The sequence below is a fragment of the Dreissena polymorpha genome, chromosome 12 (assembly GCF_020536995.1).
Source record: "Dreissena polymorpha isolate Duluth1 chromosome 12, UMN_Dpol_1.0, whole genome shotgun sequence".
NCBI classification, from domain to species: Eukaryota; Metazoa; Mollusca; class Bivalvia; order Myida; family Dreissenidae; genus Dreissena; species Dreissena polymorpha.
In genome coordinates this window covers 48,854,841-48,868,932 of record NC_068366.1, presented here as the reverse complement: position 1 = coordinate 48,868,932, position 14,092 = coordinate 48,854,841, and the positions used below count along the sequence as shown (strand labels likewise).

The window sequence follows — 14,092 nt, the reverse complement described above, 5'->3', positions numbered from 1 at the left end:
GGGACAGATTAGTTAAGGTCTCTGACTAATCGTATCAATATTGTTTAAAAAAGAATATGCCCATGTTTACATGACAGGAATTCTTCATCAGGAGACGCTCCGTATAGCCGAACGACATCAGACGTAACAATTTGTTGCAAATATATATTCGACCACGTTCGATTTTTAGTTGCTGTGAAAACATGTCATTTTTCAATAATAGCGGATGTTAGATAAAAAACGAGTCTTTGCAAAATGATATCATTATATTAGTAGGGCATAATGAAATGCGAGTGTTCATCAACGATGTAGAATGTGATACAAACAATACATATTTATAAGACATTTATACATTGGATGTCTGTCATGGCAAAGAGTGTTTGTAAATTTAAGTTAACTCTACTCGCAAATAATTTTTTTTTAAGTATTCCTTGAAAATGGTAAAAACAACATGGTTTGTTTTGTTTCTTAGTGGATCTGTGTTAAATCTTATTCATATGCATATTCTACTTTATTATGTTTGAAACAAAAATTAATCCGAAAAGCCCTCTGCTCGGCTTCATGACTTTTGTGGTCGGTAAATGTTTTCCCCTGCCATATGCCCCTACCTCAGTTTCAGGTCAGGCAGGTGTCAATTATGGTAACATGTATGCACTTGGAACAGATAAACCGGGTAGCTCAGGAAGAAAAATGTAAATCGTTTATCATGATATCATCGGTTCATGATATCATCGGTTCGTGATATCATTAAAATATTATAAAAAAACGCCCAACAATCTTATTAAACAAAATAAACAAATGAATACAAATTACTAGTTCAAAAATTGTGTTAGAAAGCGATCCTTTGGCGACTTATACTAGAAAGCATGCTCAGAAAATACAAAACAATTATTATCCACTATTTATAAGTTACGTTTACGCTGTCCTGACAGCAAAGCTACATCAAGTTGGTAATAAGAACACATGACCGAGTTCATGATGGTGCATACATTTTTAAAACATTCAATATATTTTGGTTTAAGTTTAGGCAATAGATAAAACAAAATGTACTGTTTGTGTGCATAGACATGCACAGCTGTGCTGAAATTGCATCGTACATATGGTTAACTCATATTTTTAAACGGTTGTACATATATTATTATTGGAAAACCTGATTGTATAATAACATAAGTGCTTATGACTTCTCAACTTCTGATATGAACTTTTTTGCGTGTAGAATGTAAAGTTGTTAGATGGGTATTGATTTATTACTGACAGAATGCGATTTGAAGAAATGTATCTAGTTATTCAATTTATAAAAACAAAGAAGTAGTTATGTTCAGAACATGGTATTGTTTTAAATTCTATTTAAATATAACCGAACGTATTCATTTGAAATATTTGCACGGTCGTTTCCTGATCTAACAAGCCCCGGGTTTAAAGACTTCCGCATTCTCAACTAGCGTAAGAATACCGCTATTGTGTATATACAGAACACGATCTAACCATAATCAGTATACTTAATTGTCAAATACTAGAGGCCTAGAGGCTACCACTACCATTGACGTTTATTTCAATATTTTAAAATTAGAAAATATAACTAAATATCGCAAGTGGATTTATGTCGGACTGTTTGACAAATTGCTATTAGTAGTATATAATGGGTATTGTGATATGAAATGTTTCGCACTTTCAGATCAGATGAGGTCGTTTATGTTAATGTCTGACATTACAAACTTTTAAGTTGCAGATCTTAATTATATTAAGGATTCATATAATAAGTTCTTTTTTGTATTGTACAATTATTTGATTGATTTAAAAATAGAAATAAAGATTAAATACAACTAAAATAAATTCCATTCAGATGGAGAAACAAATCATGTCTTTTTCTTTTTGACATTGTGTGTCTTTCTTCACGATTGATTTTTATGAAATATGTTCCCTTTGACAATGTTTATTGTTTACATACTTTTAAGTGTTTAAGTGTATTCAACCACTTGATATGATACACGTTGCCATGATGATTTTAATTTTTATATCAGGGGTTTAGTTCGTGCTATCGAGGAATAAATGTCAAATTATACTTTGAACGTTTTAACAAATTTTGTACTATTTTCAATGATATTCATAACATTTATGACGTCTTTTATGGGCCATATCAATGAATATGCCTTAATATTTGAAAAACTACTGTGTACAACCTAACCACACTGTTATAATAGAAAAATGCGAATTATGTCTGAACATTTCTAGTTTACAAAATAGTTGACGAATGTACTTAGCGTAACTCAAAACGATTCATTAGTTTCCTACGAATTGGTGCAATTAAATGCAAATGTAGACCTTCACAGAAATGTGCTTCAGACACAAAGACAAGCGAATACAATTCACCAAAATAATTCACGTCAGTCACCAACTACGTTCGTAAATATTATTATAAGTTATTCTTGTAAAAACGTTTGTTAGTTAATAAAAACATGCTACACACCTTTTGTGTAACGGTACAGTTTGCGATGTAAAGTCACTTGCCCATTTCTGCAATTCTCCCGCCAGGTAAATCTGTTCCTCATCCAGAATGGTATTTACTGACAGTAAATGCTTCTCCAATCGATTAATCAAAGGAATCGGAAATTGTGTGTACACTGTCTGTTTCAAAGCCACAACAATCAACCTATATGAAAAACAGATGAAAACATGTGTTTGACAGAATAAGTATGTTACAGGAATATGTTTGTGAATCATAAAAAAATGTGTAAAATATATGTTTTACACATATGTTTAAGATAAAACATTATTGTATAAACATTACAGGTAGGCTATTATAGAATATATTTTTTTAATTAAGGGTTGTTAAGATACGTTGTATTTGTAAAGTGTTCATTGTGTATGAATGGTCATCTTACAACATTTGAATACAACACGTTTTACACTCATATATTTAAAAGATGAAAATCTCAGTAACGTCCCGCTAGCCAGTTGCAAACAATGTGTAATGAGACTTAGGAGATATAGAGTATTAAACAAATAGGGTATACGAAATTCTCCCGGGGGGGGGGGGCAAAAGTGCTCTTGGCTCACGGCCTCAAAGAGATGCGACGGGTAAGCGAAAATAGCCGTTTTCTATGTTCCATTAACATTCATTCGAGTTATGTTCTTCCGTTGAAAATTCGGGTCGGGAGGATACTTGGAAATACTGCTCATGTTGTATTTTAAATTGCAACAGTATTATGATTGTTATTAAGATCTTTAAAAATAATCGATACAATGAAAGTTCTAATCGAATAATTGTGAACTGCGTTCATTATTTTACCTATGTGCGTGTGGTTATGAAAAATCAAAAATAATCTTTACGAGCGAAAACAGTCATGAATGTTTTCCTTTCAACTGTGATTTCATAACACGTGGTAATGATTTAAGATTTAATTCATTTTAAGGAAAGCAAGAGATAAACTTTTTTTGAAAATCGACAAAATGGCATACGCATCGTGCAATTCTATTTAGGGCCAACTATAATGGAGTTATCATCTCTTAAAACGATAACAATTGTAAATCACAGCATATCTTATGCTTATAATATATGTCTATATTTATCCCAATCATCGAACTATTTTGAAATGCGGTTTAAATACTAAATGTGATAAAGATATTCACATGTCCATGTATTTTTCATTTTCCTTGAAAGTCTGTAATACAGTTCTCTTGAACTTAGTTGTTTTGTTTACATTTTTTAAATTACAGTCTATACGATTTAATATTCTACACGTATATGCTGCATTTTGTTGTACTTCGTAGATCACCGATATATTTTAAAGATGTTATAATATTGTGAGATCCCATAATTAACAGCTGCAGTCATACATGAGCATTCGCATTTTCTTTTCTTTATGAATGCATGTTTTCATAATGACTAGAAGTGCGTGTTATATTGACAAAATTTATGTATACGTATCATTTTAAAATGAACTTGATTCATACTTTGATTTCTATACCCGATACGGACGTTTCATCACTTCCGTTTATTCCACACGGTTAAAAGAATGCCTTAAGATCAAAATTAAGTCGCTAAAAACTATTACAAAACTATCATTGTTAGCAACACTCTCGCATATACAACAAAATAGCATAAGTATATACCTGAAGTTCTTGTGAACAGGACACTTTACTCTGTGTGTTCCAAGGCCAAGGTCAACATATCTGTTTCCACCGAAGTACACGTAGTACTGGTTCAACGCGTCGTACAGACTTTCGTATAGATTCTCCAAGTTCAACAACAGAACTGTCTTTCCCGTCTCCATACAGACCTTGATCTTATTTATGTTGCGGCAAATCTATTTTTAACAGTATATATTTCTGTATTATTTTATCTGTTCCGGTTTTCGTTGGTATTGCACTTCCATAATTTTCATATACATTACTCACCCAGAATTTAGTAGCGCTTTTAATTACAGCTCAATGAAAAATGACCTCATGTTTCACAATATACTATTGTCTCTTTCTGATTATTCCTCTGTGTAATGCGCATTTAACCATATATTTAGTAGACAGGATAAACATAAAATTTTACATGTGTATGCTTTAATCGTTAATTTTCCAAAAAAGCTCCAGTTGTAGGGGTCGCCGACGAAATAGCCAATAGGTCCTTTATACAGAATACCATTCCACAAGAAGCTGTCTAATAAATACTTTGTAATATGATGATCAAGTTCCGTATTTTTTTATATGAGAAACCTATTTTTTAAATAAACATTAAATTCTCCTCAGGGGGTAACTATGATTGCATTAATATTCACTGCGAAATTGTGGCAAATACAGGTATTTCTGCTACAAATAAGAAAACAAGTAAATTTTTTAACAATAATATAATATAAGAAAACACTTGTTATTTATTGTTTGGTAATTTACAAATTCATTTCGTTAAATAGTGTGAGTGTTGATTTAACATCACTTATTGTATTGCCCTTCATTGTATAAACGAGTTTTCCAGAAAAACATTTTTCCAGGTGTTTTGATTACTTCGATATCCGATGTTTTTTATTCCAATGTTAAACCGATAGTACATTTATTCAAGATACAAACATAAACCCATATAATTTTAATAACAAGTTATTTAGCCTTTTGAAGCACGAATAACCCAACAGTAAGTTATAATGGCCCTGGTCGTCCATTTCTTACATCAACACACTAATTTTACTTATCAAACTGTTTATACATAGGGTTCGGTGGATGTCAACAAAGTTTGGCTGGAATGATCATGTATTAAGTCTCTTAAGAGAAATCTCCACATTTATTGTTCAAAAGCATGAACAGAAACAAATCCATATAAAGATAAGGGAAACCTGTTTAAACTATTTTTCGGAAACAACAAATAATTTCAGAGAAATGTGTCGGAACTTTTTAGAAATGTATTCATTGTTTATAACCTAAGTTTTGAACGTTTTCTGATCAGATGTGCTATATAAATATGGTCTGGACCTTTCAGAGTGTGGATGTTGGATGATAACTATATATGCAGTAAGCACCTAAGTCTACATCAAAGCAAGAATAGCCTGAATACATTGATGAATCTTGGTTCTTCGAAAACCGCTTTTACGAATGGACAAAGTGGGCCTTTGCAGTAAATCACGCTGGGAGACTTAGTGCTAGCTACACGACATGATTGCTCTCCTACATACGATTTTGTTCTTACAAATGAACACAACGTATTTCGTGTTACATTGAATCGCGTTTTAGTTATTGAAAATAATTATGAGATGTAAAACGTCAATCATTAAATTAAATGTGCAAAGTTAAGAGACAGTAAGTACACCAGTACATAATATGGTCTGAGTTAGGTGTTCATGTCGTACCACTTAACATCTTCACACTATTTAAAAATGTCTTATAAAATCGTGGTTGTTTTTCATTAAAATTCGCGATTAAAATATAGGTAGGACATATGCGCAAATCGATCACACAATACACAATGACTCATGCATAACACCTGTGTGTATTCCTGGTCTCTCGGGAAACTGCTGCCAAAAATGATGATTGGCCGAATTTCGCTTCGATTGGAGAAAAGCTGCTGCTGAATTATGGTCAGAGCCCCATAGTTGTCGGTTAGTAACAGTAGGTATCGACTTTCACTAGAAAGACAATAGTCGAATTAGTATCGACAAGATTATCAGTAAAGAAACCACTCAATCTCAGAAAAGTATTGTTTCCTTTAGAGAAGCCTCAATTTCATTCAATCTTGATGAACATTTTTATGAATTTTTATATTTATATTTTTTGCGAACATGTGTCATTTGTAGTGAAAAACAAAGTCACTATAAACAGTTCTTAGAAAAACACATCGTTACCTTTCTAAAAACCACGTTTACTACTTCATTTTGATTAGAATATACTTGGTCAAGTTGTGGTTAGACGAAACCTATTTATTTTAACTCGGTTGCATCGAAGCCTTAGGTTTTTATTTGAACGCTCTAGAGTCCGTTTCCTGGGATATTTTGATTCTTTTGGGGAGTTCAAAAGAACTCTCCCAATAACTTTTGTATATACTAAACGCTAAGGCTTTGTCATTTTTTTTTTCTATTTAAGTAATTCTGTTTAGGGGTATATATACTGTAACATACTCAATATCAACGATCAGTGCATTGTTGTTTCATACAATATTTTTAAATGTATTTTGCTATATAAGGTTTCATGTTAATTGTTCGTACAAGAGGTATATTTTAACAAACATTGAAGAGATCCTCAAAACGAAGTAGTGTATCACGAAACATGTGAAACATGTGAATTATATGGGTTTAGCTGACGCTATTTTAATTTTTTAGTTGAAATACAAATGCAGCTGACCGATAAGTTTTGAGAAACCAAAAATGATGGTAACCGCAACGCTAGACGCAGGACTGCCACCGGTCACAATAGTTCAATTTGTGCACAATATAATCTTGTTAGATGACTCACATCTTCGAGTCTTTTATTAACCGTACCATTTTGTTTCCAATGTATCAAATAGACACCCTTCGAGCAGCTTTTTTTCGCTACAGTCAGGACCTTCCTGGTATCGCTACAATTACGAAATGTAGTCATTGAATCTCACACAAACATCTTTTAAGAGGCGCAACAAAGAAAAACACGGCAAAAAACAGATGTTATTATTATTATTATTATTATTATTGTTATTATTGTTATTATTATTATTATTATTATTATTATTATTATTATTATTATTATTATTATTATTATTATTATTATTATTATGTGTCTGCTTATTACAAGGGCAAAATGTTCAACATGGGACAAAATTAGAATCATCTCATGCCTGAATGTCACATACATAGGAAAACATATGCAGTTAAACTGATTTTTCAGACAAAATATTTCCCTTATATAATATGTTTCAATTGGAAATAGCAGCTGAGCTAAGTAATAGTTCCAAGCCCCAAAACACAACCCCGGCTGCCGTTTCAATATCAAGGAGTACCGTTAAAAGCGATCGCAAGATCAGCGGTCTGGACGAGGGTATAATGATCGTTTGTCAAATATTTCGCGTCAGTTTATAGGTAAAGTAAAAGTAAATATGTTGTTAAAATAATTATGCATTATATTAAATAGTTTCAGTTTGTTTTGCAATTCATCCTCTAGAAATAGACGTTGGGGCTTTAGCTGCTCATTGTAGTAAAAAACTAAAATAACTGAATAAATTATTAAGATGTCTTTCTGGCAATCCAAATTATATTGTGAACTAGCCAACACAAAACAATTTATAAGAAGCAAAAATCATAAGAACGTAGAAAACTAACCATGGGTTAATGTCCTTGTGTTTCGTTTACATATATAAAAAAATGAAGTGAACGGCATTTCCAAACAATACATGTTGTCCTGAATGCAGAAACTAATTACATATTTATGACTTGTACTTATAAGCTTCAGCAAATATGTAAAACACAAACATTTGAATAAAAAGTAATAAAAATGGATAAATATTAAACATGTTTACAGTCCAAAAAAGGAGTTTTGATATCGTTAATTCAACTTACACTAGGCTCACAATCCATGACACTTGAAAGGTGGTGTTTGAAGCATTGCTCAGTGTCCACAAGATCCAGCCCTCCAAAATTCCTCTTGATTGCATAAAACATTTCCAACCATGTCGGTTGCCGTTTGTTTTTTGCCACAAAGCCATACACCATTTTCACCAAACTTGAAATGTACGTGCTTGTTTAAAGCATTTACCGCAGAAGACATTTATCAACTCCAATAAAACGGATTACATGTAAAATGAATATTATTGGACATTGTGATAAATTACGAAAAATATACAGGCAATATAAGCGTAAATACAAATATGCATATGCCGATCTGTAATCAACAAATTTTGATAAAATAAACACGCATGTTAACCTGTAGAAGTCTCGAAGACCATAAAATTCGCGCATTGCATCTGATGCAATTTTGAACACTTCTATGTATGCTTTTGACAATGGACCAATGAACGGTTCTATGAACGGTTCTATGAAAGAATCAACTTCTTTCTTTGTTTCGCATATTCCTCTGTAAACAAAGATCATCAGAGATAGTAAGAAACGCAGAGTTACGTTTTAATCAATTTCGATACAATGTTAAGTCGTATGTCTGTGAGTTAAGACATAGATGAAAACTGCATACTAAAATACTCATTGAGTTGCAACGTGACTTACTTTGCGCTTATTGTCAGTTCATTTAGGTCTGGAACTTCTCTTTGTACCAGGATACCTCTGTTCATCTTAGCAGGATCCAAAGCCCAGTTGGAGATACCGATAAAGGCAACCTATATTTCCGAATAGGGTCAGTTAACACGAACGGTCATCATGTACAAGTAAACCCAAATGGTTCAACGTATCGAACATATAGAAGAAGGGTTTTGTTTTTAAAAAAACACATTCATAATACAATAGAAATGTCAAAAGAAAACTAACTTTCTTATACGCTTCCGGACTATCATCGCCTTCGCAGCCGTCCTCCAACAGTGGATGCAATGTCTACATATATGTTAGAACAAATATTAAATTCTAAGGCAGAACAAGCTAAACTATTATTACAAAGGCGCCAGTCTTGTCCGATTTCTAAATTACTACAACTTGTAAAATAGAGTTTAATCTAATTTTCTCAATAGGCAGGTGTGTCTCAAAAAGTACAATAATTTATCACACACACACACACACACACGCACGCACGCACGCACGCACGCACGCACACACACACACACACACACACACACACACACACACACACACACACACACATATATATATTAGGGATTTCACAGTGTGTCTGCTTCATTCTTCATCGTAGCTAGGCGCACACGCCTAAGACACCAATAGGAATATGTATGTCTGTCTGTGTATCTGGTTGTTCACACATATCCTCTCTCCCTCTCTCTCTCTCTCTCTCTCTCTCTCTCTCTCTCTCTCTCTATATATATATATATATATATATATATATATATATATATATGTATATACTAATACATAATGCCAGTTACGCGGTCTCGGTAGTTTTCAGACTATACTTAAGTGGTCAATATTACAAACGGGGTCTGTATACAACCCCGCGTTCTAGGCACCTTTAATTACTATGAGGTGGGGTGTAGGGCAGGTAATGCAATCAAATGTCACAATAAGGTCTTATATCGAAAACCACAATCACGTCTGCAATTCACATTTTGTATACCTCGCAATTAATGTTGCTATATATTTCCTTGTTTGAGACGTAAAATAAATGACGTGTTTATATATAATACTTTATTAGGTACCCCTATATACCTTAATTCATGTTAATATCGGATAAAAAGGGTATTGAGATACATATATGTAAAGTGGGAAACCCATGACCTATTTCTAAATCAGAGACCCCGTAACTGGCGATATGTGTGAATATATATATATATCCGATATATATACGATATATATATCGTTTAAGGCTACGTTAGAACATGCCCATATTCGAAAAGTGTATGGTATACATTAAAATACGTTTTAAAATAGTGTATTTCTTTTTTTACAAATACAAATTATACATGTTATAGAAATGTGTGACGCAATTCAGCTATTTGATAGGACATTGAATATTTCGGGAGGTGTAAATTAGTTTACCTTTATTTCAATATAAAGAGTATACACATATTTGATTTCGCTCATTTGTGAAATTATTTATAACACATTTGGCAAACATACTTTTAGTGGCATACGTGGACTGTCTTCTGCTAATCCCACTTCATCAAGAACAACAACAGACACAAATTTATCGAGATTTTTGTCTTTCTGCAATTGCGCACACTGTCGGAAAGTACCAACAATTCCATTAGGCGTTGATAAGTGACTACATTGAAATGATACCATCTGCACCTGTAAGATTTAACAAAGGCTACAACAGACTGAAATTATATGTAAAAAGGGGAACGCGATTAGCCTAACGCAAACACCTTACGGCCTTACGGTTAACATTCATGAAGACGCATGGCAGAAAGAGATATATATTATTATTATTAGTTTATAATAAATGAATGGTTCTTATCAAAATGAACACTTAGATTTATTTATTCGTAGCTGTAACTATTAAATACCTGTTTAAGATGTTTAAATAACATGTTTCGCGCGCTGTTACCCTGCATGGCATCAGCGACAACAGTTTTTGCAAGAGACTTTGAACTCCCGGGTTTTCCAACAAGAAACAGTGGTATCCGCAACTCAATGCACACAACCATCATAAAGACATTTTCTTTTAACGCCGTATTTCGTGCAATATTTAGATCCAAATCCACTTTGTCAAGAAACACTTCTTGGCAGCTAAGACGAGATTTCGAATACAAATGTAAACATATAACTTATTATATATTTTTACGTTAATGTAATTTGCATAATACTACCTCTGAAATCTGCTTCTACGTTCGACAGTCTAATTGAATGTTTAAGTAATTCTTTTATCCATGTATGAGTTTTTAATTCTTAAAAATAATTAGATACGCAAAATTATTGTGTTTTATCTTTAAGTTTACATCCTCATCCTATTATGACGACCCTCTCTGCAATGTGTTTAGCAAGACAATATAACACTCTAACTTTCAAATATTATATTCAAATTTGATTATGCTGTAGCAAATCATGATAGACATTATTGATACCGACGTCTTTTAAAAATATCTTTGGGTGCTTTTATATATTGAACACATATATACACTCGTGTATAATGTTAGCGATATACCTTTTCATTTATTCTAATCATCATGCTCAGTAAGGTATTTAAAACAACTATTTTCCTATTTGTAGTCTCTGAATATTACTTGGAGCTGGTTATGAAATGATATATTGTCAATTAATGCTCTACATTTGTCAATAAACTATTACCATTCAATTTCGTGCTTCATCTGTTCTGCACCACCTGCCATCTGGCATGGTTGTGATATGCTTGGTTGTGAAAGTACTAATGCCACTCGCTTTCTGAATCCATCGCGACTCTTCAAACAAGCATGGTAACACACCCCCAAAGCGAGAACCAGGCTTCTTGTTAAATCATCAAGGCCCTTCTGTAGGAACATACACAATTGTTAAAGTAAATTCCTAATATAACATAAATAGTAAACGGAATAAGAGACATCAAAATATTAAGAAATACAGAACAGTTTTAGAATTTGCAATACTTTAATATATTTGATAATTAACGTTATTTGAAGATAAAATAAAACATGCATACATGTTCGACACCCTTAACCTGACGACCTGGTGACTTTATGTCCATGGCATCAAACAATAGCCTGTTATCCTTCGCCATTCCATAAAACCAAGCCATCACCATCAGCGCACGCTCAACATCTCGCAGTGATACGAAACTACATTCATCCTTTTCATAAACAAATTGAAGTTGTACTATATTTTGTTCAACCAAAATACATTTATCTTTTTTTCAAACAAGCATTATTAAAATGTGTATTTGTTAAAGATTAAACAATCTTTGTGCAAGAATACATCTTATTCAACAAATTAAATGGTTTTAATATGAATCCTTGCTCCCCTTTTTCGCCAACTTGTTTCTTAATCAGGAATCGTTCTTTCTCTAGCCAGATGTAAGACCGAGTAGGTTTTAAACAAATCTTTTTTTTAAACACGTAGTTGCATTGTTTCATTTAAAGCTGCCATTTTCGAAGAAAAGTAAATTGATTATATAATGTTTTTGCTGGTTAGTTGAATGTACAATCAAAACTATAGATAACATATGTTTCGGAATGATGTTAAAAATAGTTTGCTTTTGTAAAGTAAAATAGACAGACCACGCACATTAAAAGTGAGTATCGTGCGTGAATAGCTGTTGTTTGTAGGAAAGAGCACTTCCTGAGGCCGTGGTGGTAATGGTAGAAAAACATAATGTACTGAAATGTCCACTGATCTCGCTGAAATCTTCTTCAATAAAGTGGTAAAAGCATGGGCATTTATATCCCCGACGTTTAAGAAAATAACTTTGATACTAAAACGTTTCCATTGTTTGTCGCTGAACAATATATGCTCATACAAACCTTTTGATCGCGCATGTAGTTCTGTGATTCCACAAGAACAGTGCTTACGACATCAACAAGTCCTGGCAAGAAAGGTATTCGCTCTTCTTTTACCTACACCAATGTTTACCAGATTGGGTATGTACGTTTATACACATTTTAAATTCGAAAATTGTCCCTTATAACCTTCAGTTAACCGTTAAGAGAGTTATGCAAATTTAACTTCTAATACAGAAATCTTTTGAAACAAAAGTAGTTATATGCGTGTTAAAATTATTTAAAATATCAAGTCCAAACGGATGGCATTGAACGCGCTTACTAAGAATTCTCTTTAAATCGCACATTTTTTTCGAAATTTAAATATATGTATGTAAAAAAACGTACATATTTTGCGACCATTTGTTTAATGTACAATTTTTCAACATCAGCGTTGAGCTGTCCGAAATCCCACACTATGGCCAGTAAACTTTGTGGAAGCGGTTGAACCCTGTATACCTACAACGCAAAGCTTATCTATACATATTACATAAACAGATTACGCATCTATTTTAAAAAATACTCTTACATTTTCAATACATTTTCTGGAATTAAACAAACATGTACAGCTAAAAATAGACATGTGTGATCTGTACTGTACATTGAGATCTAATAAGTTCGACAGATTACAATATGTGGTATAAGCTTTTACTTTCAGACTACAGCGGAAATTTGATTGTGTATGTTTGTATGTTCTTTCAAATTTCTAGATGAATAGTGTACACTCTAGAATCGCATACACGAATAAACACTTGTGTTGTTTTATATCTTAAACATGTATGTGAACGTTTGATATTACAATTTTAAGAGAAAGGATTTGTCATTTTTCATGTTTTAAAACAACTTCCATTTATCTAACAAGCAAAGTAGTACTTTTTCGAATTCAACCACTTACCAGACGCCTCATAGCGATTCTCCCAAGTTTATCTGTTGTGTCGTCAGCATTTACGTGGTACCCCAAACCAGCCTGCTCCAGTCTCCTTATGAGAGCATCATCGTGCCTATATATTGCATTGTGAAAATAACTAATGTCAAGTAATAATATAACATAACAATTATTTTTGGGTTACGATAGGTGGATGTTAAAAAAATAAACAGGGACTTAATTTAAAATGTACCCAAACCTAAACCGGATGCTTCACATGTGTATCAAAATATATCTTAAACGCTTGAATTCATAATTAAGTTGTCAAGCCAGAACATTCGATTGAAAAAAAGGTTTTAAGAGGGGACGTTTCTCATTTTACTAATAAACACAAGTTTATTTCCTGATATGTATTAAATAAATGTATGCTAGTGTTCTGAGACCTAAACTTACAAGAATAAGTAGATCATACTTGCACTAGCCGCAAACCATGACTTCAAATATTTAACATAATTTAAAAATTGGATATATCTTTATTTATTGTTTTAAAACAAAATAAGGGCTTAAACAATTATTAAAACATGTTTAATTATTGTCTAAAACGATTTAAGAGATGATAAAAATAGAGTTAAATGGGAACAAATCAAAAATAATTCGAACAGGATGTGTTTGTGTCTGGCAACCATACAAAACAAAACGACCGACTGACCGAATGATCATTAAAA

General features: G+C 32.6%; 1 protein-coding gene across 1 annotated transcript in view; it reads right to left on the bottom strand.

Annotated features, from left to right (window-relative positions):
* Positions 1-894: 894 nt before the first annotated feature.
* LOC127852576 (E3 ubiquitin-protein ligase rnf213-alpha-like) overlaps positions 895-14,092 on the bottom strand; it is a gene marked incomplete at its 5' end in the record, with an annotated part of 30,983 nt that continues 17,785 nt past the window's right edge. The window contains 16 exons of the mRNA XM_052386528.1: positions 895-904; positions 2,447-2,629; positions 4,093-4,286; positions 5,939-6,080; positions 6,930-7,006; positions 7,980-8,142; positions 8,344-8,493; positions 8,640-8,749; positions 8,898-8,960; positions 10,155-10,325; positions 10,544-10,766; positions 11,325-11,503; positions 11,671-11,817; positions 12,488-12,580; positions 12,851-12,961; positions 13,398-13,503. Coding sequence (XP_052242488.1) covers positions 895-904; positions 2,447-2,629; positions 4,093-4,286; positions 5,939-6,080; positions 6,930-7,006; positions 7,980-8,142; positions 8,344-8,493; positions 8,640-8,749; positions 8,898-8,960; positions 10,155-10,325; positions 10,544-10,766; positions 11,325-11,503; positions 11,671-11,817; positions 12,488-12,580; positions 12,851-12,961; positions 13,398-13,503 — 2,122 coding nt within the window. The remainder of the gene's footprint in view (positions 905-2,446; positions 2,630-4,092; positions 4,287-5,938; positions 6,081-6,929; positions 7,007-7,979; positions 8,143-8,343; positions 8,494-8,639; positions 8,750-8,897; positions 8,961-10,154; positions 10,326-10,543; positions 10,767-11,324; positions 11,504-11,670; positions 11,818-12,487; positions 12,581-12,850; positions 12,962-13,397; positions 13,504-14,092) is intronic.